Here is a 26,591-nt window from a genome sequence, read left to right as displayed (position 1 = left end):
ATATATATAGAATTAATGTAATTTCAGAATGTTTTTGGTTTTTGTTTTTTAATTGTGTTCGCATAAAATTGTTCTTGTTTCTTTCGCCTTTTTTGTTGCTAATTTAATTTTATGCGCGTTTTACTTGTGTTACAATACTTAAATTGTTGATGTTACGGAGAGATTTTTACAACGCTCTCGCTTTCCACTCTTTTTGTTCTACTGTTACTTTATATGGTGAGTGTTGAAACGTGTCTTAAACTTAGTTAGACTCTACATTAATATTTTTTGGTTTTATTATTTTCTGTAATAATTATTATTTTTTAGTTTTAAATAATTTATTTTTTACAATAAATAAATAATAGAGCTTTGATTTTTAAATTATAATTCTGTATTTTATTATTATTTTCGGTTTATATTATTTGTTTTTTTTATAATACCTTTGCATTAACTTCTTCATAAATAAATATTTTTTTTTTTTTTGTAATTTTTAATATTTTTTATTATTGTTTTAAGATATTTTTTATTTCATAATTTATTCGCTTTAAATTATGCATTTTTTCAACTTTTTCCATAAGTTTTGTGGAATCCATATTAGTGCATTTATATGCCTTAAGTTTCTTTGCCTAAAACGCCACTTTAATTACATACATACTTTTTCCATTAGTTTGCTGCTAAATACATCGAAAGGGTTTTTGTTATACATACATTCAATAATTTTAATTTATTTTTGTAATATTCTTGCGTTTATATAGAAATTCAAAATTATTAAAAAAAAATATGTATACCTATTAATTAAAAAATTATAATAAAATAAACGAATTGCCTACAATACATACATACATTAGTGTGCTGTTGCTTGCTTTCTCCGCCACACTGCTTGCCAATTAAACTAGCGCAATTTCAACTACATACATAAATATTTCTGCTGTGCATTTATTTTGCTCTTTACAATACTTTTTGTTGCTCTTTTACATTTACACATTAAAAGCTGTAAAAATAAAATTCTAAATTAATTTCATTAATTATGTTTTTAATAATACAATACTTTTTAAAAATTAAGAAAAAAATTAATATCATACTTGCATTTATAAAATTCTATGCTTTGTTTTTTCTCGCTATAAGTTTGCTGTTTGCTTAAATTAAACTATTTACAAAAAATTACATATAAATATTTTAAAATATTTATGAAAATTAAATAAAAGAAACAAAAACGTTTGCCACTGAACAAATCGCTAAAAATAAATATTTGATTGGTTCCTTAAAAAAAATATATAGTACATTTATATATATATATAAATAAATATCTGCTAGCATAAATTTTAATGATAGGCTTTTTCTATTTACCCATTTAAATAGATTGATTTTTTCTGATAACAGTGAAGCGTATTTAAGTGTTTTGCAATTTTTGCTTTCTTCTTTTTGGTTTCCTTTTTGCATACAATTAGAGTAGATGAGTAAATATTTTTTAATAATTTTTTTAATTTCTTTTTTTAATCCTTTTTTTAAATTATTTCTTTAATATAATTTTTTTTTAATATGTGCTTACTTTTTACGCTTTTTTAAGAAAATGAGAAAATTCACTACAAAAAAAATTTCCAATTTTACATATACAATGCCTACATTTGTTATATAGAGCACACTTGCCGCATTTGCCAACGTCCCAGTCCATCACAATCGAACAAAGAAAAAAATATAAGTAAATAATCCTCAACTTCTCCGCTCGATGCTGCTACTCGGACTAAATGTTTCTGATGCTAGAACTTTCAATATTCTCTACTTTTCGCATTCGCCGTCAATTTTCAGTTATTTTATTGTTTTCTTTTTGGATTTGCCCCTACCTGCGTTACTAAGCTCAACTTGTTGCACTCGTCCGCCACCTGTTCACACTTATTTGCCTAATTTATTGTATAGTGGTATGTGTGTACTTTGTTATTTTTTTTTCACCTTTAAATTTTGCCTTCTCATTTTCTGCAAATTCACTGTTGTCTCTCTCTCTACTCTCTCTTCGATTTTCTTACTCTGCGCCGCTCTTGCATAATTTTAATACATACATAACTACATACATATATGGTGTTGTAACTTCCATCCATATACATACGTATATATATAAATACATACTTATATCGCTTTGTATATGTGTGTGTAAGCGTTTCATTTCTTCTTAATGTGTATATCTATATAATAATTCTTGTGGTTGTGGTAATTTTTGCATATACTGTTCAGAAACACTCTACCCTTATTAATACACTAATACGGATTCCATCGTAATTGTATCTCATTTATTGTTTGTCTGTGCATTTGACGCCGTTGTGGCTTGGATTTGTGATGCGGTTTGCGATGCCGACTCCAATATGCGACGTGCCAGTCTTGACCTAAAAATGAAATCAAAAACAAAATTTAATTAAAAAAAATATTAGGAAAATCACCAAAATACAAAACAGAAACTTGCTAAAAAAACGTTTCTAACAAGAAAACACAATTTTTTTTAGCCTATCCACAAGCGCTTAAGACTTTTCCTTATCAATAAATAAGTTTATTTTTGAGTAATTTTTGCGGAATAGCTTTTGGTGGCAAGCTTAACGCTTATCGATTCGTAATGAAAAATTCAACTTTAATGTATCTCTGAAAAACTTTAAAATTATGCAAAAAAGATAAGCCTCGTAAGCACATATTTATAAATTTCATGGTTTTAAAAGGAACATCGTGTTCTTCTTGATTGGCGCGATAACCGCTTAAGCGATTTTGGCCGAGTTAACAAAGTTGTTTCGCGACAGTTGTTCTTTCTCATGCTAACCGGCGCCAGTGGAGCAGCCAAGTGAAGCTAAATACTTTTCCATCTAATATTTCCAACACAAAGGAAGCCTCCTCGTCCTCTGCTACCACCAGCTGATACCGCATCAAATACTTTCAGAGCTGAAGCGTTTGTAAGCATTCGGACAATATGACGGAGGATCTTTATTCGCTGCGCTATGTCTACGGGTATGTCGTCATAAAGCTCATACAGCTCATTGTTCCATTGCCCTCGACACTCGTCGTCGTTAACGTGCAAAGCTCTTCCGCAGAATCTTTCACTCGCACACTCCAAAAGGACGCGTCATCGAATACTGCCATCGTCCAACCCTCTGCGCCATACAATAGGGCGGACGCGATGAGAGACTAATAAAATGTTAGTTTCTTAATCGAGCGTGGATTTTACTACTCATTTGCCTATTTAGTCCAGAGTCGCACTTGTTGGCCAGAAATATTCTCCGTAGGATTTCATTACGAATAGTATAATACAGTGCCGCTCAACTGAATAGGTTTGACTTCCTTTTGAGACTTAGAACATAATATCTTCATAACGAGCACTCGGATTTAACCCAAATAAATTTTGTTAAGTAAAACGTTCAATTATTTATAAAATACAAAAGTTTTTTTTTTTTTTTTTGGTTTTTATATTTTTTTTATTATATTTTCAAAAACATAGCTGAAAACTATAAAAAAAAAATTATTCACAGCAATATTTCATGGCACTTGGTAACTGAAATAATAAAAGACACTATTTCTGCATTATTTAATGTTTGGTATGACCACCCCTATTCTTAATTATTTCAAACACTCGACTTGATGAGGAATCGTAATATTTTTCAATTTCACTCAGTGAAATAGTTGACCAGGCTTTTTTAATCGCTTCAACCAGGGTCGCCGAGTCTTGAAATTGTCTTCCCCCTGCATACCCCAAATGTTCTCGATAATATTTATGTATGTCTGGGGAGTATGGCGGCCACTCGAGCAAGTTCACATTCTGGTCTTTAATCCATTGTTTTGTAACCCGGGCTGTATAGATGTGGGCGTTGTCTTGTTGGTACGTCCGTTGAATAGGACGGATTCGGAAAAAAATTTCGGAAAACTGGGGAAAAGCCTTTTGGAGCACAGTCTTGTAGACATTTGCATTCATCTTTGCAGCCCGCAAATTCCATAAAACGATATGGCTCCCCAAACCATTACGCCTCCTGTACAGGAGTGATGACGACTCAAAGAGCATTCCTCTTTTCGCATATCGTGAAAATAATAGTTGTAGCCATCCGGTTCGTCGAGATTGAACTTTTTTTCGTCGGAGAAGACCACAGCCTTTCACTCCTTGTTCCATGTCATGTGATCCCGCGCAAACGGAAGTCGCGCTTCCTTCCATGCATCATTAGAGGGGGGTTTTTTGTTTTTATTTTTAATCTCTTTAAGTGTTTAGCACTCCGAATAACTTGTTTGACCAAACTAGCATTTACACCGCATTCATCCCTGATTTTACTGGCAGAGAGGAGGGAATTCGAAGCAGTTCGAAGGATTAGTCGCCTCTCTGATGCCGTTGTAGCATATTTTTTTCCTCCTTTCGTTTTTTTCCCGTAATCGGCTTCATTACGAAGAAAATTGCTTACCACGTTTTGGCTTCGACCAATCTTCTTTGTTATTTAATTATGTTTTAGGCCAGATTCAACATAGCCTTTAATTTGACTTTTTTCAAAATCGGTTAAAGATTTTCCCCGACCCATATTAAAAAGAAAATGTAGCAATTACTTTAAATTTAAGTAGACCAAAGAAATTAGGTATATGTTTTCAATCACGCAGCCAATCAAAAAGTGAAGTCAAAGTTGTCAAACCTAATCAGATGAGCCAAAAATAGACCACACATTTAGCGAATTTTACGATGAAAGCAAAATTCTGATTTACCGTTGCATAGAACCCGTTACATTTTTTGTCATATGTACATATTATGAGTAAACAAATTAATGTTTAAAACAAAAAAGAGAGAAGAAAAAATAGAAGAAATAATTTTCAAGCCTATTCAGTTGAGTGGCACTGTATATATTACAATATATTTTATAAATATTTCAGATCGCCCCTTGGCGCATTAGAGGAAACTGGTAAGCAGGGCAGACCGCGTTCAATGCTGATGCTTTTGTTCGAGACGCATCATCGTCCTGGCGACTTTTGGTGTACGAAACGCCTTTAATAGCATACGATTGGCAGGCATAATAAAAGTACTGCGAAGGAGGAAGCTGAAACAAGCCATCTTAAGGACCTAATTTTGAATTGAGGACCATAATCTGGAGCTCGTCAAACATAAGGGCCACGTGCCACTAAAAAAGTGGTGAAATACCTGGGAATTCAACTCGATTGCAGGATTATGTTATGGGCCCAGATATGGCACGCGGCTACTAAAGCAGCAAAGATCACGGAAATGCTGAGCAGACTAACGACGAACATCGGTGGACCAACCCAAAGTAAAAGAATGTTGATTATGACCACCACAAACGCCACCTGTACGGCAGCGAAATATGAAGAGATGAGCTAAACTGTAAAACCAAGCGCAAAGCACTGGAGGGTGTACAACGAACAGCGGCACTCAGAGTTGCTTCAGGGTACGACACTGTCTCAGGCGCAGTAGTTGTTGTGATCAGTGGGGAGATACCTATCGACCCCGTGGCCCGGGAACGAGTGGATGCGTGGGATTCTAGAAAACAAAACAGGCCACTACTACGCGGAACGAAGATGCTAAATCATGTAGCGGCGGCAAAGCTGATGGGACACTGAATCGGGTGGCAGATGTATGCCAAAGCTTATTCCTACAATAGGTAATTGGGTTCAAATGGAACTTCGGGGAAGTGGGCTACTTCATGACTCAATTGCTCTTGAGCCACGGATACTTCCGGAAATACCTATGCCGCCTGGTGCATATACTGCGAAGTGCCAAGCGATGATGCCGAACCCACTTTGTTTAGTTGTGACGGGTGGCTCGTGAAAGAGATGCTCTGAGGGAGCAGATTGGCGACCAACGTGATCGGCAAGATACTTGAACGCGAGGATAACTGGAATGCGGTTAAAAGATACTTCGAAGGCGTATTACGGAGATAAAAGATAATCCTCGACGTAGTACAGCAAAATGAAGCCGCACAGATAGAGACACAAGAAGACTAGTCTATAGCATGAAAAGGTAGCTACAAATATGGTGGATCCAGACGTGGGTGAATAGAATTGGTTCCTTATGGATGTCTTCGCAGAAGGAGAGGAGGTATTGTTTTAGTGCCGCTGTAAGTGCGAAGGCATTTTGAACCCTACCACACCCACCACCAACAAAAAAAATTCAGTTTAATTCAGTACAAATATTGGAAATTCCAAAGTGTTTCTCTGTTGGCTAGTAGTGATAAGTCACATAAAGCCCCGATATCGTTCATAACCAAATTATGACAGATCAAGCAAAGTAGAGAAGGGTTTGGTTTCATGATCGGGCTCAAAGATTTCATTTGAATTCGTAGGCTTTAAAACATCTCTAACACTAAGGTTACCGATGGGTTAACCAAAGCGGCTTATTTGAGGATTTTAAATAAGGAACGCCTCCCACACCTAATATTAACAATAACACATGGGCTGAAAAGTTCCGGGCCTAACATAGAAAACATGTTTTGCCTCATAATAGAGCTCAGTTTCAGCGATAGCCTCTTCATTCAGCGTATTTTTTCAGCTCTGCGAAAAGCCAGTAGTCGCTGGGAGCCGAATCTGGCGATTACAGTGGATGTGGGAGCAAAGATCAAAGTTCAATTAATCCATTGTTTTGATTGCCTTGTGACACGGGATGTTGCTTTCAACAGTGCGCAAACGCCGCACCCACTTTGAACAGAGACTGATAGTCAAATGCTCATGCAGTATAAAGCGAACACTTCATTTTAATATCTTTACGAGTTGCGTGTGTTAGCTACGCAAATTCCCTTTTCAATCATTCAAAACGATTTTGTGGATTTTTTTGAGTTTTTCTGGTGTTACTGCCTCATTTGGACGTCCACTGCGTTGCGCATCATCGGTGGCTCTACGAGCACGTTTGAAGTCGGCAAACCAACGTTTTATTGTTGTTTATAATAGAGCAGAGTCCTCACAACACTTTTCAAGCCATTGCTTCGCTTGAACGGTATTTTTTGCCATCAAGAAGCAGCGTAAAATTGATCCCCTTTTTTGCAAATAACAAAAGTAGCGTCACTCTTAGCACAATAACTCACGAACTAATGAATAGAGGATCATGAAATTTTAACTTTCAATTGGATCCTTGCTGCAGTCAGACTGCATAACTTACTCCATGGAAGTGAAAAACTCCCTGAATGTATTTGGAAGAAAACCTTAAAAGATCTGCTTCACCGACGTCTTCACAACTAATTCAAATCGCTCAACCTTAGGAGCGATTTTATTAATTTGTTTATTCCTATTTAGTACTTTCAGTACGCATATCTTTTACTCAACAAATTACTCACTTTATTCGCCCAGCCAGTAGCGGATTGATGGCGTACAACCAATCGTGTACCTCTTTATCGCCCAATGTTTGCAGCAGATATCCACGATGCTTAGTGACGACACTAAAAAACGATGGGAGTGTTACAAAAAGAATAATTAAAAAAAATAGAAATAAATAAGAGCACTCAAAGCGCACTTGAATATAAAAGTAAGGATTTTTTATCACTGGTATTTGTATTACCTAAACGTATTGGGTATCTTCACCATAGCTGCCTGATCTTCGCTGCACTCGACCTGAGCTGTCGCTAAATTCAATACTGCACGCTCCACTGGATCCTTCTCGGACTTGTAGATGAAAACGTAAGGGCGACGCACAATCTAGCATGAAATAATAAGAAAGAAATAAAAATGAAAATTCAAATATTGAAAATACAACAAAATATTTCTTTATATGTATGATATTTCTTCAAATGCGCAACTTACCACCCAACGCTTTTTCCATCCCGAACCGCCATGCTCCAACACATTGAGCAATCCCTTGCGCGCCACCACAGCGCTCACCCTAATCTCCTCCAACTCTGGTACGTACAGACGAAGTGGTAGGGCTGGTTGTGTAGCGGGTGCCGGTGCCTCCCAGCCATTGGGCGCATCTGCGCGATCGGGCGAACATAATCTGCAAAAGGTGACGAAAATTAGTAACAAAGAAAGGTGATGATGATTAGCAACTTGGAATGAAGGTAAAAATGGTGAAGTGAGAAGCGCACATTGAGAGATTGAAAAGGGTGGGTGAATCCATAGATACATAGATATTTACAAAGTTACATAGGATCTCTCATAGGAGAGGAGGCCAAAGGTGTGTGAAATCGTAAGTGGAAAAGATAGTGGATAATGTGAGTGAGTAGTATGTATGTAAAAAATTATACTTTACTAGTGTTAGTGTGATCTTAGTATTGAAAATAGACATGTGTTCGAGTGATGCGGTGATCAGCTGTTAGTTAAGCAAATGTGTTAAGCAACAAGTTCACTGCATGGTGCGATTTTTCAAACATTAGTATACGCTGCTAGGCTTTAGAATGTAGTACAAGCTGATTTTCGAAGCTGATATAAGAAAGGTTTAAATTTTAGGGCTAGAAGTGTTTAGTTCATTCAGCAAAACTCTTGCTTGCACGAGTTAAATTTCCTGCTTGCCAGATTGTAGCGATTCAGCGTCATTCAGCAAATTCAGCACATACATCCGCCTATTTAATATAGCGCTAAAGGTATGAATGGTATGTTCAGCGCACTTTGATTACTTTAAAGTACGCATGGAGACAATTCAGCGCGTTGAAGGTCGATTCAGCGCATATTTTATTGATTTGAGGTTCAAATACTCAGCACGCAGCTTTTACTTGCACAATTTAAATTGCCTGCTTGTCAGATTGTAGCGATTCAGCGTCATTCAGCAAATTCAGCACATACATCCAACCATTTAATATAGCGCTAAAGGTATGAATGGTATGTTTAGCACACTTTGATTACTTTAAAGTGCGCATGGAGACAATTTAGCGCGTTTAAGGTCGATTCAGCGCATATTTGATTGATTTGAGGTTCAAATACTCAGCACGCAGCTTTTACTTGCACAATTTAAATTGCCTGCTTGTCAGATTGTAGCGATTCAGTGTCATTCAGCAAATTCAGCACATACATCCGACTATTTAATATAGCGCTAAAGGTATGAATGGTATGTTTAGCACACTTTGATTACTTTAAAGTGCGCATGGAGACAATTCAGCGCATTGAAGGTCGATTCAGCGCATATTTTATTGATTTGAGGTTCAAATACTCAGCACGCAGCTTTTACTTGCACGATTTAAATTGTCTGCTTGTCAGATTGTAGCGATTCAGCAAATTCAGCACATATGTTCAGCACACTTTGATTACTTTAAAGTGTGCATGGAGACAATTTAGCGCGTTTAAGGTCGATTCAGCGCGCTTAAAGCCTATTCAGCGCATATTTTGTTGACTCAAATATTCGGCACAAAGTTTTTACTTGAAAACGAGTTTTAATTCACTAAGGTTTCGCATTGCATTAGTTTTTAATGTTGACAGAAATGTATTCAGCACGAGCGGAATTGCAAATTTTTGCGACTTTGTACATATATTGTATATGTGCTCAAAAAGTGATCGGAATAGCATCAAGAGCCATTGGAAAAATATAACACTGATGTAATGTAAATAAACGGCTAATAGACATATTCAGCAACAAATTTTAGCTGTTTTAATTTAGGCATGGCTACATTTGAGGGTGCATAGTATTGATTTTTAAAGCAAATTTATGTGACTATATTTTAATTCAGCGCGGAAATTAAAAAAAAATGTATCAGAGCTTATGAAACATAATTCTCAAAACTAATCAGCTGAACAAAGATTTATACACATATTCAGCGCTATTACCGTCATTTGTCGGACTGTTTTGATATACCTATTTGGTTTTATTTTGAAATGCTATTTTTTAAAAGAACATCTGCACTAATATTTTTTTATTCAGCGCGTAAAATAGCGTATTAGGGGCATTCAGCGAGCACGAGGGACTTGCGCAGCAATATTTTTCAGTGTATTGCGCAGCATTTTTCATATTGAGCTGAATAATTTTTTATATTAAATATTTTTTTTTAATTCAGTTGCTTTCTGCCAATAATATATTTGTTGGGGTTGTGTTAGGAAGACAACTTCCAATCTTTTAAACTCATATAATTGAATTCAGCAAAGTTAGCTCTCAATATTGCGATGTTTTGAATTTGTTTTCATTTAGCTTTGTTAAATTAAACTTTTGATTTATAGCCGGTACGATGGGAATACAACGAATTCAGCAATTTAAATTGTCTATATTCAGCAGTTCCTATATTCATATTCAGCAATTCCAAAATTCATATTCAGCTTAATTATTCCGTTGGTTTATCTTCTATGCATTTAATTTTAGTTACACTGGGATACGTATTCAGCAGTATTTAATTGTTAGGTAGAGCAATAACTTGCCTAAATTCAGCGCAATTTCGGATTTTGAAAATCTTTTTCCATTATTCAGCAAATACACGTATTCAGCAGTATTTAATTGTTAGGTAGAGCAATAACTTGCCTGAATTCAGCGCAATTTCGGATTTTCTAAATCCTTTTCTATTATTCAGCAAATTCAGCGCTATGTTCGAACATTTGGCGTACATAAAAATATTATTCTGAATTTATATTTTACCAAATTAATACTTAAATCGCGTTTTCAGCTTAATGCAGATTTCATATTCATCTCTGATCGAAATGCCAGCATAAAAATGGGGTTTAGCTTATTCAGCGCTATTTTTTCTGCACACTTTACTTTTTCCTGCATATTTCAATATATTTTTCTTTACGAAGCACATCCAGCGTAACTCATTTTCAGGCTTATTTCATTACAGTTGATCGAAAATCAGAAACTATTTGATCTGCAATGCATTCAGCGCCAGCGAGTAAAAGTCGGCTGCTTTTCCGTTCCACTCTTTACCCTGCTTCACTCCAGTCTTTACCCTGCCTCACTTCACTCTTTGCCCTATTCAAAAATCATTTGTAGTATAGCATACTTACAGGCTTATTTTTGAAGTATTTGAATTTCTTGCTTAACCAATGTTTGAAAAATTTCGCCCTTTTCGAAGCGAATACTTTTTCTGACACTTATTTAACAAATAATATTATAAAAGCGTCAAAAGCAAGGCAACTAAAAAATTAAATACGAATTTAAACTTCAAACAAACAAGAAAATTACCTTCGTCTAATTTTTGGTGTTGTTCTAATAAGTTGAAATTTGTTTTTGTTTTACCAAATTAAGAGATTTACAAATATAAAAAGAAAAAGAACACAAAAGCAGAGTAAAAATTTAGGATTTAGATATTTTCGTTTACATTTTTTTAGGTTACAGTTTTGGTCTAAAAAAGGAATAGAAATGTTTTTTTGCTCTTTTTCAAACTGAAGTTTTTCAAAAAAGAAGAGAGCAAGTCAAAAACATACTCAGGGGCATCGCAGTTATCGCAAACTCAAAACACCTCTACTTACTCTATGGAACTGCTGGAGATGCAGCTAACGGTCATGTCAGCACAGCCCTCATCGCTTGGCGACGCATCCGACTGGGTGGTTGACTCTACTGGTGGTTCTGTTGCTTTATTGTAGGTGCCTGCGCAAAGCATATTAAAAGGATATGCAAAACAATTGCATCTCGTTCTTTCACCCCACTTACCCTGCACCAACTTCAAGCATTTCAGCATCAACTCCTGCTCGCGTTGATTGTATTCCCGCTCGGGAACAATCTGTTGTGAATCATTGACGGGCGTCTGTGGGGATGGTGGTATGACCATATGTACTGGTGAGGTGGCGGCACGCGCTGCCAAATTGCACACGTCCTTTTCCGTTTTGGTGGTAGGATTTGGATTGGTGTCCATGCCAAGGCGTTCGCGCAACAACAACAAATGACGCACACGTCCCACCTCCTCGAGGCGTGTCAACTTCTCCAGCTCCCATTGGTGATCGAAAATGAGCGAATCGCCGCGTGGACGCCAACCGGAGAGATTCTCCTCGCCGCGCACATAGGTCGAGCTGGTATCTAAGACGCGCCGCTGACGTCGTTGTACACCTTTTTCAGCATCGTGGAGTGGGTAATAAAAAGCAAATAATAAGAGGAACGCATTAGTTGAAGATTTTTGTGAGCGCGTAGCGAAAGCGGAACTTTTGAAGCTTTTCAATAACTTGATAATTTGAAATAAAATATGTAGTAGGATTTATTTTCGGAATGTTTTTGTAGCTGCTTCAAGCATTAATTGTAAACAACGCTTTCGAACGGCAAATAACAACAACCAACACTACGTTAAGAATTTCTACCTGGACTACCTGCTTCAGAGGCTCTACGCAATGACAACTCGTATACGCCTGACAAACGATTGGCTTCCGGATTGCGGTATTGTCCGGAGAAGAGATGTTTTAACGAACGTGGTCCGGTGCGTGCATCGCGTCCGTAAATTACCATGCTAAGGTCTTTGGTAATGATGGCTGGGCGTGCACAATTCTCGAGCTGAAAAAGGGATAGTTGTATAATGCATTTTAGTTTTTTTATTAGTTTCACATATTCAGCGCTTATTCAGCAAAATTAAAAAAAAAATGGTTTTGCTTTTGAAGGCATTTAGAAAAGAATTTGACACTACAGAGTACGAATTCGACTAATTCAGCTAAAATGAATAAATAATTCAATGTACCGCAAAGTAAAATAAGCTTAAGTTGGCCGGTCTTTTGTAATTCAGCACGATTTCTTAAAGTTCAGCGCGCATTTACAAGCATTGGGATAGCAAAGCTATGCTATTAAGCTTATTTTGCGCATTTACTAACCAAAAAGGATAAAGTTAATAGTTTGTTTTGTCTAATCAGCGCGAATTCAGCCAATGCAATTCTTATACTGCATAAGGTAGAACTCACATTACGCATTTTCAGAACTTTGTTTTCAGCGCTTCAGGCAACTATAAGATGTTTGCTAGTTTTCAGCGCTTTATTGAGTTATAAGATTCGTAAGCTGAATAAAGTGCTGAATACAGTGATAAATGTTATTTACTACGCCGCGAAAGCTTGGCATAGAATTCTAACTTTACTATTCACACGAATTTCATCTTTATTCAAATGTATGTAAGCAAATCTAGACTATAATTTTTCAAACACTATGGAATTAAGCACCATATCACCTACTCAGCTTATTCAGCGCTCGTTCAGCAAATACATTGAATGTTTGAGAAATATTGCCCCACATTCACAATTAATTAAAACGACTTTGCAATCAAAATAGCGCCCATTTAACGCACCAAATCAGCTACTCAGCTTATTCAGCGTTCACTCAGCAAATACATTGAATGTTTGAAAAATATTGCCCCACATTCACAATTGATTAAGACGACTTTGCAATCAAAATAGCGCCTATTTAACGCACGAAATCAGCTACTCAGCTTATTCAGCGTTCATTCAGCAAATTCAAAAATATTGCTTAATATTCACAAACCAATTAAAATGACTTTGTAATCGACCCATTTAATGCATCTATCCTTCAACTCACCTCCAAATAAGCACTCAAAGTAATGTAAATTGTTTCGCCAGCCTGGGTCACGCGATTCAGCAAAGTGGAATTGTGTAAGCTCGAATCCCAAGCAGCTTCGAAACGATAGAACGAACGATCATCGCCGGGTACCTCCAAAGTCTCACCGGGGAACAAGCCCAACGACAGTACACACGAATCTTCATCCAGATCATCAGAAGATTCCGGTGTATTGCGTATACGACCGACCACCAGTTCGCGTATATCGCGCCATTTCACTTCGGCAGTGGGCTCGTGTACGATGGTAATGCGTATGCGACGCTGTATGCCTTGATGTAGCAGGAATAAACCGCGGCATGGAAGATCGTCGCTGTGTTCTACCACCTGAAGGGAGGGCAATTAGATTACACAGTTTACATTTTGCGGTATCCATAGCAGAAACTGAAGGTAATTTCACTTACCGAGGGCACATACTCGCCATTCGGGGCTAGCTCACATATTTCGAACCAAACCAAGACGTCATGCTTTGCCAGCACTGTCGACGTTGATGGGCATGGTAGTGGACCAAATTTGGGACTACGTACCGGTTGGCTAATAGGAATGCTTGGTGGAAGCATGCGACGTGGTGGTGGACGTGAAACGAATTCCTGCTTAGCATCCTTATGCAATGGATGAGTTTGGTAATGTCCAAAGATCTTAAACATGATGGGTTGGGTCTTCAAATACTCAATGAAGGACTTGGTAACGGGCACGGTAATCTGGAGAAGAATAACGAAATTTAACTTATGCTATTAATCATTTCAACGAGAACTCACGTTTTGGACATGATAGAAGCCGAGGGGTGCGCCAGATGCCGAATTCTTTACGGGTTCGGTGGAGAAAGCCTCCTCGTGACGATGTAAGAAACTATGCGCGAAAAAACAAACAAGTGAATTGAGTAATAGGCGCAGAGACTGTCTACAAGTCTGCAACTTACTTGAACTGACAGAAAATGTCAGCATATTCGGCGCCAATGCCTGTAGCCTGTAGTACGGTAACGCGGAAAGTAAATTCCTTGCCAACTTCAAGATGTTCGCCAGGCTCTTCATTAGCCTCCTGACACTCAGAGGCGGAGTTCGAGTCAATGCCACGGCCAGAGTCAGCATCTTCGAGTTCTAGAAGAGAAATATTGCATGCAATAAAAATACGTTAGCTGGAAATACAGCATGAATTCAACGCGCATACACACCCTCAAGCTTGGTATCCAAACCACCATTATCGATGTAACGCTGCACATCATCCTTCTCGTTGAGAGCGCGATACTTCGGCTTGGCATCATCCTTGTTGAAAATCAAGCGAGCCGATTGTTTGACGCCATTATTGAAGTCAATAGACTCTTCGTCCTAGCGATAGACAGTGTAAAAGAGCAAGAGGATGAGTTAGGCAGAGTTTGAGATGTAAATGTATTAAATGTATTCTCTTAGTGCACTTACCAATACCGGCTGCACGGCAACACGCAAATAACCGCGTACATCACCACGTTCATTGACAATGGCCACCTTATGAACCAGTGGCACCGGATATAGTAAATTGCTCAGATAGATGAAAGAGCGTCCGACCATGCGAAACCAGGGAAAACGATCGTAGAAAGGATCACCGCCAGTGAGGCTCTCCACATTGTAATCTGGCGAAGTGGGGCTGAGTTCGGCCTCGTTGTGATACATTTCGCGCATCAGTTCCAAGCGTTGTCTAAAGAGAGAACGGGGTGGAAAAAGGGCATCAAGTGATTAATGATTGAAACGATAATTTAGATCGAGTATCTCAGAAGCTGGTGCATTTAGGCGCAAAGATAGAAAATTTTGAAGAAATAAAAGAAATTATAAAAAAGGATTGTTATGCAAATTAAATGAAAAACATCAAATGCCATATTAGTAATGAGATGCTGAGTAGGGGGTTTTATTTAAATTGTGAGTAAGCTGGTTCAAACTATTTATGTGTGGAGCGCTAATGTCAAATCTTTTCGAATTGTACACATTTCTCGTACGCTTTACTTTAGTATTTATATACAAAAAAAAAAAAAATTATTGCACCGACAATTTTTAAAACCAAACCGAACTTGTGAAACACCTGTTTTATTTTTGTACAAAACCGAATTTGTGAAACACCTGTTTTCTTTTCATACAACACTGAACTTGTGAAACACTTTTATCTTATTTTTCATACAACATTGAACTTGTGAAACCCTTCTTGCAGCAGAAGAGAGTAGACATTTAGTAATCAGCAGCTCATACTATGGCGTTCCTCAAAGGCACATTTATACACAACAGAAAGATAACCACAGATATTTTTCAACAAGAAATAATTATTAAAAATTATTATTTTTACGATCAAAGCAGTTTACTAAAAAAGAGACTAACACAAATATTGAAAAATAAGCACAAAATCATGCATGCTAAAATAAGACCTTGGAGGTATTCTATGCGCTAGCATTCTAGTTCAGACTTTTAGTAATCGTCCTAAATGCAAAATTTTCATAACTAGCAGAAATGTATTAAATTTCAATCGAAAGCTCACTTCTAAACTTTATTGCCAAGGGGCTGAGAATGAGAGAGATATAAATACGCTCGCTCAGACTAATATTTACTGCCAAATATTTAAGGTGTTCATAGAGTGGGCATCGCATTTTTACAAGCGTGAATGCCTACGCAGTTTAGCTAGAGCAAATTTAGCCCGAATAGCGCCACTGATGGCGTAATATTTTTCGTTTCCACGACAGCCGGTTACGTTGCCGGAACGACTCGGATTTATAAAACCGGCTAAGGACTGTCACTCCAGCAGTATTCTGCGTACATTTATGGGAAATGTGAATGCTGCTAGAATAACAGCAACATCATTTTTTTCTTATTTGCTTATATATAATTGGCGCGTACACAATTGGCGAGCTCCTCCTCCTATTTATGGTGTACGTCCTGATATTATTCCACAAATAGGAGAGCCTGGTTTTTAGTTTTAAATGGTAGATGGGTTTTTATGTGGAGCTTTTTCATGGCAGAAATACATTCTGTGGTTTGTCAATATCTGTCGAGGAGCGGTCACTACTGTTAGAAAAAACTTTTTCTTCTAACATTTGGTGTTTCATACCCGGAGATTCGAGCCCGTGCACATCCCCAACCTATTCGAACAACTTTTGTTGGATTTGGCTCATCTTGAAACACCCATACAGTCGACTGCTGTTTACTTTCGGGCTCATACGCGTAAATCCATGATTCATCACCTGTCACGATGTCATAGACGTGTTTCGAAGCCCCGCGATCGCATTTTTTGAGCATTTCCTTCAACCAATCGACACGAGCCTTTTTTTGAACGATTGACAAATTGTGTGGGATCCAACGCGAACAAATTTTTTTGACATTCAAATGTTTATGCAATATTGAATGTATGCTGGTCCCACTAATGCCTAAAATTGTCTCAATTTCACGATAGGTCACATGACGATCTTGCAATATCAGTTCGCGCACAGCATCAATGGTTTTCGGAACAACAACTGATTTTGGACGACCTTCACGAAATTCGTCTTGGAGTGAACTACGACCACGATTGAATTCACCATGCCATCGATAAACACTGGTCCTTGATGGAGCTTCATCGCCAAAAAATGAATTAAGTTCATCCATGCAATGTTGCTGAGTTAATCCACGTCGAAAGTTGTAAAAAATAATCGCACGAAAATATTCACGATTTAATTCCATTCTTAGACCGAGATGAATCTTTTAAGTTACTGTAAACAACACAAATAGCGCTGGTATTTCAAAACGTTCTGAGTACGTAAAAGCCAAAAAATGTCAAACTTTGCGATACAGCTGTCAGTTGCCAGATTGCAACACCAGAGTTGCCAAATCCCGACATATAAAAGGCACCCCTCGTATGAGCTTGGATCACAGTTCAAAAGTTCGATCAGAAAGGCACTAGGAGTAATAAACTTCTCAGGTCTAATCTAGGAACTGCAATCTGTAATAGACCTTCGATTTTGATAGCTGAGAGCTTCCTAAAGATGCTCACCTGAGCTTTAATCACAGTTCAAGCGATCGAACAGAAAGGCACCAGGAGCTATAGTCTACAATATAGAGGGTTTTCCAATAACAGGTGTTATTTTGAATAGCCCGCTATTTCGGTAGATGCCACTTTTGTCACTGAAGCTGTCATTTTTTGATATTTGAAAATTAGAAACTACGCCATTAATAAAAATGGAACGATGCACGCTTAAACAATACATTGAAATTATTAAAATTCACTATAACAATGGTGAAAATTTGGCAGAGACGGTTCGTAAAACTCGAAAATTTTTGGGTCATAGTGAAGCACCTTGGAGCTGCTGTGAAGAAAATTCGAGCTGTTGTGATAAGTTGTAAGTTGATGTGAAGAATAAAACCCGTGCACGTCGCTCAAGAACACCCGAAAATATTGCTGTTGTAACCGCAAGCGTTGAAGAAAACCCAGATTTGTCCATTCCTCGTCGTTCTTTGGAATTAGGCATTCCACAAACGTCATTACACCGTCCAGTTAGCACAAGAACTCAAGACGGCCGATTATCAACAACGTCGTGTCTTTGCTGATTGGGTCGTTGAAATGCATGAACATGTTCCGGAATTCCATCGAAAAACCATCTTGAGTGATGAGGCCCATTTCCACCTCGGTGGCTTCGTCAATAAGCAAAATTGTCAGATCTGGAGCTCCGGAAATCCAAGAGTTATTGTTGAAAAGCCTCTGTATCCTCAACGTGTGACTGTTTGGTGCGGTTTATGGTCCGGCGGTGTCATTGGCCTTTACTTTTTCGAAAATAAAGCTGGAGCAACAGTTACGTTGAATGTATTGCGCTATCGAGAGATGATTACAGATTTTTTATGGCCGAAATTGGATGGTATTGATCTGGACAACGTTTATTTTCAACAAGACGGCGCTACGTGCCACACACAAGTAACGAAACCATTGATCTTTCACGGGAATAACACCTCTTATTGGAAACCCCTTTACATAAAAAGTTCGATCGGAGACTCCAATGCACCTTCTCCTGGAATCCAGCGCTACAGCGCGGAGAAGGATGATACAGCTTGACCAACTGCAGCCAGAAGAAAGGCACATATGCTCAATTCAACCCAGCTCCAACCTGAGTTTAATAAGGGGACTGGGTCTGGTTGAGGTTCTGTGATGAATAGATAGCAGAAAAGTCCATGAGGTCGAAGTGTAAACCTCATAAAGAATCTAATCGAATCTAAGAGTTCGACTGTGGAGCTTCTCAGGTCTAATCTAAGAACTGTAATCTGTAATAGATCCTAGAGTTTGATAGCGAAGAGCTTACTCTAAGAGTATTATCTACAATGGACTTAAGACTTGAATCACGAATATTTAAGGTCTGCTCTAAGAGTTGTAATATGTAGTGGACTTTAGAACACGGTCATGAAGGCACTAGACTTTGCTCTGCGTATGTAGTTGCAACAGACTTAAGAATTCGATCAATGAGCGTTGAGAGCCTACTTTAAAAGCTGCAATAGACTTAAAGTTCGATCACGAAGGTTATGTAGGCTGCTCTAAGAACTGCAATCTTCAATATGCTAGACGAGATAGAGCTATATAGAGTCTATATTCGGTAAAGGTTCAAGAACTGTGAACGCCTCTGTGGTAAACTTTCACAACTCGGTATAATTTGCAAATTAAAATAAAGTATTCATAACAAGCTTACAATACTAATACAAATATGTTTAAATAATAATCAACAACAAAGAAACGATTAGCAAGCAGAGAGCTTTTGAAATATATAATAAATGTTGAAATTAAAACCTCGTTTGAGCGAAAATGAAAGCAGACCTAGACGGCATTAGATTAGCCAATGACAGACGGGATGGTGAACCGCCAATACCATCTCTCTTCGTACTCGCATGAATCGCTGGCGATAGGCTATCGTTTTTAGACGCCAACAACGACGACGACGACGACGACAATGTAGTGTAATCGTGAGATTGTATTTGGGATTGGGGGTATGTGAGGCATGAATCGGGAATAGGAGTGGAGAACGAGCTATAGTGCGAAGAAACTGTAGTGGTTGTATATGGTATAATGCCATCGTAGTGTAGAGCCTCTGTGGGAATCAGTGCGCTATCGCCGCATAGTGAGGTTGTATCGTAGAGCATAGATGATGGCGGACTCTCGACATTGTAAATTTGGCGCATCAACTCCAAGCGATAGCTGATTGAATTTCAAGTATGCATGTGTTGTTGTTGTTGTATTTTTTTTTTAATAATTTTTTTTGGAAGGACAGGGGATTTGAAAACGTTGGGGAAATGTTTATGAGGGGTTACGGTGAGAGCGGGAGAGAGAGAGAGAAAAAGAAATTAAAAATATAAATACACAAAATTTTGTTAGTAAAGGCCAGACTTGGAGTGCCACTTTTCTAGGGGTTGCAAAAGGGTAATGAGAGGTACATTCAGTGAAATCGTGATATAGGTATGTATGTATGCATGTCATTCAGTGATATGAGAGTGAATGCAGTGCGCAGCGTTAATGGTGGTAGCATTGCAGACGAAAATACTTTGCATGATTTATTGTCACACAATGCGCGAAAATCAATGCTTTCGTTGCACTTAAAACTTTGACTTTAAGCTCTAAAAAAAGCTTTTCAATTAATTTTTTTAAATTGAATTCTATTCAAACAACCACCATGCACGTTCCAAAAATTAAATATAAAATTTCTTAACTAAACATAAATTACCAACAAAAAAGGTTCTAAAACAGAAATGTGTTTCATTATCCCTTCATCGATTTGCTTAAAATGCCTTTGAGGACCAAAAAAGGCTAGATTTGGTCTCTACCTTAACAAAATCAGTGCTGCATTTTCACGCAAAGAATATAAACGAAAATTAAATACCAAAAACAATGATTGTGATTTCGAGAACTCAAATGCATGTGTGAAGACATTGAACTAACTTTTTCATTCAAAACAAATATAAATATATTTTTTTCAGTGGTTTTCGCTGTACCTACGCGCTTACTCTACTTACCGCAATTTCTCCAACGACCAATAGTGTGTGGCACCATTTTTGGTGTCGGTCACCTCCACAGCCACAATAGTTTTCGAAACTGGTGGCGCGCCAAATTCATCCTCGTTTTGCAATGGCGAAACAGCTGAAGCCAGCTCAGGTGGTAGTGGTGAGTAGAGGGTGTCGGTGAGCAGTGTGAATTGAAATTGTACCTGTTCATTCGAATTCAAAGCGTAAAAAATCACAAAAACAACAACAAGGTATCACACACCCACCTTCTTTTTCAACTCCACCGATATGGCATTAGCCTCCTTCAAGAATATGGCATTACCCCAGAGATCATCGCGCAGCGAAGTGAATTGGTGGTAACGCCATTTGCGGAATGCCCAGGCAGCTAAACCGGCCTCGCGTGCAGTCCAGCACGATTCGTAGAGAGGATTGGCTGTAAGAAATTAGAAAAACAAAAAGTCAAAACTTGAAGACCAATGCCTGGCGAGTGATGCGAATCGTGCAAAAATGTTCAAGTGATAAGAAAATTTGTTGTATTATAAAAATCATATATTTCACTTTAAGCGCAATAAAAAATCAAGGTGCGATGTACTAGGGACAATTGCGGCTGCACAGAGTCAACTGAACAATACCACGTCTGAGTGTCTTCACTTTTGCTTCTTTCGCTCAATAAAGTCAGCTCCTTTAGACTCTAATGCCGAATGTGATGCATACTGCCTTCATAAGACGAATGACCTTTGTGTGCCTCACCTAAAACAACGTCTTTCAAAATTTTAGCTATGATTATAATTGCACTTTCATTAGCATGCGAAGAACATTTCCCCGCAGACCTTTCAAATTAAGAAAGTTAAGTATTTTCAACAAAAAAAAAACCCCTAATCAAGACAAACTCTGGCCTTTTGACAACTAGCAGATAACAAATAATGACTGCAATGGGATGAAAGTGCCTTCGATGGTCTCAGTAGCGCTCGGTTGATAATCTCGACGAATGAAAAAACTTTCGCAGCCAAATATGTTTGCCATTGATATATCGGCGGTATATCCTGAATCCTAGTAAAATGAGGCAACAAAATGTTAGAAATAGCCTTTAGGCGGCAGGCAATAGTAGACATTCTATAATATTTCTGCTGTAAAAAGTTAATAGCCGAAGTCAATAGCCTATTTTCAAAAATGCTTGTATATCTCATCTCATAAGTAATTTAATACTTAAATGTTTTTTATTATTTTTTTATTTTGCTATTTTCACACCTTCAACTTAGTTATCCCTCATCAGTAGTTCATATGATTTACATTGCGACAAAATTGCTCTCAAAATTCTATTTTAATCTGATAAATATTGTAATCGTCCATTCTTGGACTCACAAGCCCTGAAATATCTCGTGAGTTATTGTAAGTTTGGGACAGAAACGACTCGTAAGCTCAAAAAGTTGCATTGAAAAATGGCCTTGACAAAAGAATGGGCAAACATTTCTCGCGAAATAACACAAAATTTAGTCAGTTTCACGTATAGGCATTTTGAGGAGGTTATAAAGTGCAAAATAGGGCATAAAATTTAGGGCAATTAGTTTTTCGGGCATAGAAAACCTTTAACAAGGTGACACAAAATTAATCAACCTATCGGGAGAATTTGAATTTTTGCAATTGGCATCGTACGTCAATCATATTTGACGCTTGTGAACTGAATAGTTGCAGTAAATAAAAAGGCAACTAATGGAGTGTCTAAAGATCAAAATAAAGATTTCGATCACTACAAATAATTTTAATTTTTTGTTTGTTATTCAGTAAAAATGTTATTTAAAAACAAAAACGGTTGATTAATTTGGTGCCACCTTGTACTATATACATACAGTGACTCACTCAGCTTATTTGATGCAGCCAAAAATAAAGTCATTAAAATATCAAATATATTTTATGGTATTTCCATTACAGAAAAAAATTTAATATTTTTTAATTTATTTTATTATATTTTATTTTATATTTATTTTTATTTAATAACAAAAAATGTTTCTTCATAAGTTAGATATGGCAAATTAAAATAATTCAGTTACAGTTTTGAGGGCACAGCTTAAATGATGCACTAAATGAAAATGGCGGCCGCCATAGCCTAATGGAACGTTGGTTCGAATCTCAGTGAAACTAAAATTAATAAAAACATTTTTCTAATAGCGGTCTCCCCCCGGCAGGCAATGGCAGACCTCCGAGTTTATTTCTGCCATGAAAAAGCTCCTCATAAAAATATCTGGCGTTCGGAGTCGGCTTGAAACTGTAGGTCCCTCCATTTATGGAACAACATCAAGACGCACACCAAAAATAGGAGGAGTAGCTCGGCCAAACACCCAAAAAGGGTGTACGCGCCAATTATATATACCTATATTTATAAATTGAAAGTATTCAAAAAACATAAACACAATAATATTTCGATTTCATGATTACGCCTAGTACTTGGTGGGGTATCCCTTTTGATTCAGAACAGCTTTTAATCGGGAATTCATAGATTCTACAAGTTTTGCTGTATAATCGGAACTAATTTTATCCCATTCTTCCTGTAGTGCCCGTTTCAGATCAGAAGCATGGGAAATATTGTTGTTTCTTATTTTATTTTTCAACACTGACCAAACATTCTCAATAAGGTTGAGATCTGGACTATGTGCAGGTGTATGTACTACATGTGGGCAGTTCCTGATAAGCCAAGTTTTCACAATACCAGGCGAATGCTTGGGATTGTTGTCTTGGTAGAACCTAAACGAATCCCTAAAGCCTGTTTTATCCGCATTTTGCACTAAATTATCTTTTAGCAGATCCAGATACATCTCTTAATTCATGTTTCCTTCGATAAATGTTAAATTTCCGACACCAGAAGAGAACATACAACCCCATACCATCACACAAACCCCGGCGGTGTTTAACTGTAGAGCGCAAATTACATGGATGAAGCGCGGTGTTTGTTTTTTCTGAACGCAGGACTTTCCATCAGACGTGAAAAGGTTAAATTTGCTTGCATCCGCAAAAACAACGGACTTCCAGAACGAAATGTCTTTGTTCAAATGTTGTCTGCAAAACTCTATGCTTTGTTTTCTATTATGAGCATTAATCAACGGCTCATTTGGAGGACTGCTAATTTTCTTCCCGCAGAACTCTACGAACAGTTTCAGGGTTACAGATCTTGCCTGGTTGGGTCTGTAACCATTACTTCAAAACCCGCTATCAAATACCTAGGAGTGATGGTTGACAGCCGTTTAAACTTCAAAACACACCTGGAATACGCTGTGAAGAAGGCATCGAGTGTGCAGTCCTGCCTGTGGCATATCATGCCAAACATTGGCGGACCTAGCCACAGCAAAAGAATGATATATAGCAGGGTAGTCAGCTCGGTTCTCTTGTATGCCGCACCGATCTGAGCTGATGCACTGAACTTAAATAGCTTCACAAAAAAACTGACAGCCGTCTATCGGCTAAGCGCTTTGCGAACTATCTGCGGCTTCCGTACAATTTCGGACGATGCTTCCTTCGTTATAGCAGGGCTAGTCCCCGTAGACATTTTGGCGAAAGAAATGCAGAGAGTGTATATAATCTGAACACGACGGTAGAGCAAGTCGTAAAACTATTGAAGAAGAAAAAAGTCGTCGTTCGATCGCCCACTGGAACAGATCACCGAAAGGTAGATGGACGAATGGGCTTTTACCCATTCTTACGACGTGGTTAGAAAGAAACTATGGAGAAACAAACTTCCACCTAACCCAATTGCTTTCAGAGTACGGAAAATACCTCCACAGACTCGGCCATGGCAGTTCCCCAAACTGCTCAACCCGCACGGATAGGGAAGAAAACGCTAATCACATCTTGTTTCAATGCTCACGCTATGCTCCCGAAACCTGTGGTATATTAAATGGAGAAAATATTATTTTATCCTAAAACCGAGTGACAACTTGAAGCGAATCTGCGCGCATGCAAAGTATATCCACTATGATCTAAGACGCGCGGAAGTTCGTAGACGAAATAACTAGCAACCTATGAGCTAACCAGTCCCGTGAGGAAATTCCTTCTTGGACAGTTCCGCGCGGAGAGTGGTAGATAGTGGAGAGGTGTTTAGTACTTAGGTGTAGCTGTGAGGCTACAAGTCGTGCATACTGCTATGCCGGTATAGCAGTACTCACGAGAGTGCCCTCTTCACGGGCGTCATCCCGGAAAAGAAGATCTTGCCTAAGTATTTTTAGACATCGTTCGTTAATTTTGGAGCGCTTAAATCAAGTTTTTCTTTAACTTTACGAACAATCCACTTCTTATCTGCATCATTAAATAGTTTATTTGGCGCAGAGCTGCCCTTATCTTTTATCCTGTTTTCGTGGCCAAACCTTTCTATAAAGTTCTGGACAGTTGAGGAACTAATAGCAACAATTTCTGCAAATTTTTCGTTAGCTTTTGCCTTCTTTATAATGCCCTTTTTTAAAAATATTAATTTTTTCAACTTTCGACTGCTCACTAGTGACATTCGATTTTTGCCACTCCCTTACAAAAGGTTGTATTTAAGACGGTAAATAAAAAAAAATATTTTCCTACTTAAATGGAAACATTAATTAATACTTGAATGTAAATAATGGTACAAATAGAAGTTATTAGCGGAAATTGCCAACTCTAATATTAACACAAGAAATTATTTCACCTAATCGCAGATTTTATTTTGTGAATTAATTATTAAAGTTAAAACCGATCGCGAAGTTGCGAAGCTTCGCCAATATGAAACTACAGGGTGGCTGATGAAAGCCGCTACCAAAAAAAAATTGAATAACTTTTTTTCTTTTTAAGTTATCTGTTCCATTTTTGTTTTAATTTGCAGATTGATCTTTAAAATTTATTAAAATGGATAACTGGGACACGCAAACAAGAATTTGGATAGTCCGCCGCTATCACGCACTGGAGTCCGTAGTTTTGGTACAGAGAGAGTACAGGCGGATGTTTGGCGGCGATCCCCCGAGCAGATGGACCATAATGAGACTGGTGAATAATTTTGCTGAGCAAGGAACAGTCGCAAGAAGGCCTTATCATCGAAACCCACCAGTTCGGACGGAGGAAACGATCGCTGCTGTAGCTGCAGCTATACAAAGCAATCCAAGGGTTTCAACAAGAAGCTTATCTGCTCAACTTGGTGTCAGCCGACAGTCTTTGCAAACAATAATGCACAAAGATTTAGACTTATTTCCCTACAAAATTCAAATGGTTAACAAACTGAATGCAGCAGACTTGCCGATTCGCTTGGAATTCTGCAAGAAGATCCTGCAAATGGTGGAAGAAGACCAAAACATGTTAAACTGCCTTTTCATGTCTGGTGAGGCCCATTTCGATTTAAACGGCAATGTGAACAAACAAAATTGTCGAATATGGAGTACTTCTAACCCACAGATACTCCACGAGACGGAATTGCATCCTCTTCGCGTGACAGTGTGCGGTTTCTTCACGCTGTATTGTCGGGCCTTATTTTTTTGAAGAAAATGGTCACACCGTTACGGTTACTGGAGACCGTTATTTGAAAATGCTGAAAGAATTTTTCTATCCAGAACTACGCCGAAAGAGAATTCCTTTCAACTCTGTGTGGTTTCAACAAGATGGGGCAACGTCTCACATAGCCCAGACTGTTATGACAGAGGTGCGACGAAAATTTCCCAATAAACTGATTTCAAGAAACTCCGAATTTCGTTGGCCCCCCAGGTCGCCTGACCTTACTGCACCTGACTTTTTCTTGTGGGGTTTATGTAAACAAGAAGTTTATAAAACAAAGCCAACAAATTTGGATGAACTAAAACAATCCATTCGGGCAACAATTGCGGCTATTCCTGTCGCAACTCTCAAAGCAGCAATGAACAACTTTTTACTAAGATGCCGCACTTGTGTCAACGAGCATGGGGGGCATTTAAATTCAATTATTTTTAAAACTAGTTAAGCTACATTTAATAAAAATTTATGACCTTCACCTTGAAAAAAAAACAAATGAATTCCATACACTAAAAAAAAGTTATTTGAGTTTCTTAATGTAGCAAAATTCATCAGCCACCCTGTATTTTGTTAAAAAGAAATATATAATTGGCGCGTACACCCTTTTTGGGTCTTTGGCCGAGCTCCTCCTCCTATTTGTGGTGTGCGTCTTGTTGTTGTTTCACAAATGGAAGGACCTACAATTTTAAGCCGATTCCGGCAGATGGGTTTTTATTAGGAGCTTTTTCATGCTGGTACTGTGTTTTGCTAAGCCTCCTCTGGACACTTCATCCATCCAG

The 26,591-nt window shown here is 37.9% G+C and overlaps 1 protein-coding gene across 11 annotated transcripts in view; it reads right to left on the bottom strand.

Moving 5' to 3' along the window:
• Positions 1–898: 898 nt before the first annotated feature.
• The window catches only part of LOC128867934 (kinesin-like protein unc-104), a 153,759-nt gene continuing 128,066 nt past the window's right edge, over positions 899–26,591 (bottom strand). For 8 of the 11 annotated variants that reach the window (XM_054109562.1, XM_054109571.1, XM_054109568.1 and 5 more), the window contains 16 exons: positions 20,592–20,758; positions 20,338–20,528; positions 14,779–15,034; positions 14,535–14,688; positions 14,283–14,460; positions 14,122–14,212; positions 13,768–14,064; positions 13,328–13,690; positions 12,115–12,304; positions 11,477–11,869; positions 11,296–11,413; positions 11,009–11,032; positions 7,720–7,909; positions 7,478–7,614; positions 7,257–7,358; positions 899–2,354 (listed from right to left, as the gene is read on the bottom strand). In XM_054109562.1, coding sequence (XP_053965537.1) covers positions 2,258–2,354; positions 7,257–7,358; positions 7,478–7,614; positions 7,720–7,909; positions 11,009–11,032; positions 11,296–11,413; positions 11,477–11,869; positions 12,115–12,304; positions 13,328–13,690; positions 13,768–14,064; positions 14,122–14,212; positions 14,283–14,460; positions 14,535–14,688; positions 14,779–15,034; positions 20,338–20,528; positions 20,592–20,758 — 2,948 coding nt within the window. In that variant the 3' untranslated portion in view covers positions 899–2,257. The remainder of the gene's footprint in view (positions 2,355–7,256; positions 7,359–7,477; positions 7,615–7,719; positions 7,910–11,008; positions 11,033–11,295; positions 11,414–11,476; positions 11,870–12,114; positions 12,305–13,327; positions 13,691–13,767; positions 14,065–14,121; positions 14,213–14,282; positions 14,461–14,534; positions 14,689–14,778; positions 15,035–20,337; positions 20,529–20,591; positions 20,759–26,591) is intronic. The other 3 variants (XM_054109570.1, XM_054109573.1, XM_054109569.1) reach the window with 2 other exon arrangements.

Source organism: Anastrepha ludens, chromosome 6 (assembly GCF_028408465.1).
Source record: "Anastrepha ludens isolate Willacy chromosome 6, idAnaLude1.1, whole genome shotgun sequence".
In the NCBI taxonomy this organism is placed as follows: Eukaryota; Metazoa; Arthropoda; class Insecta; order Diptera; family Tephritidae; genus Anastrepha; species Anastrepha ludens.
Note: the sequence above shows the minus strand (reverse complement) of the source record. Positions and strands in the feature narration are given on the sequence as shown.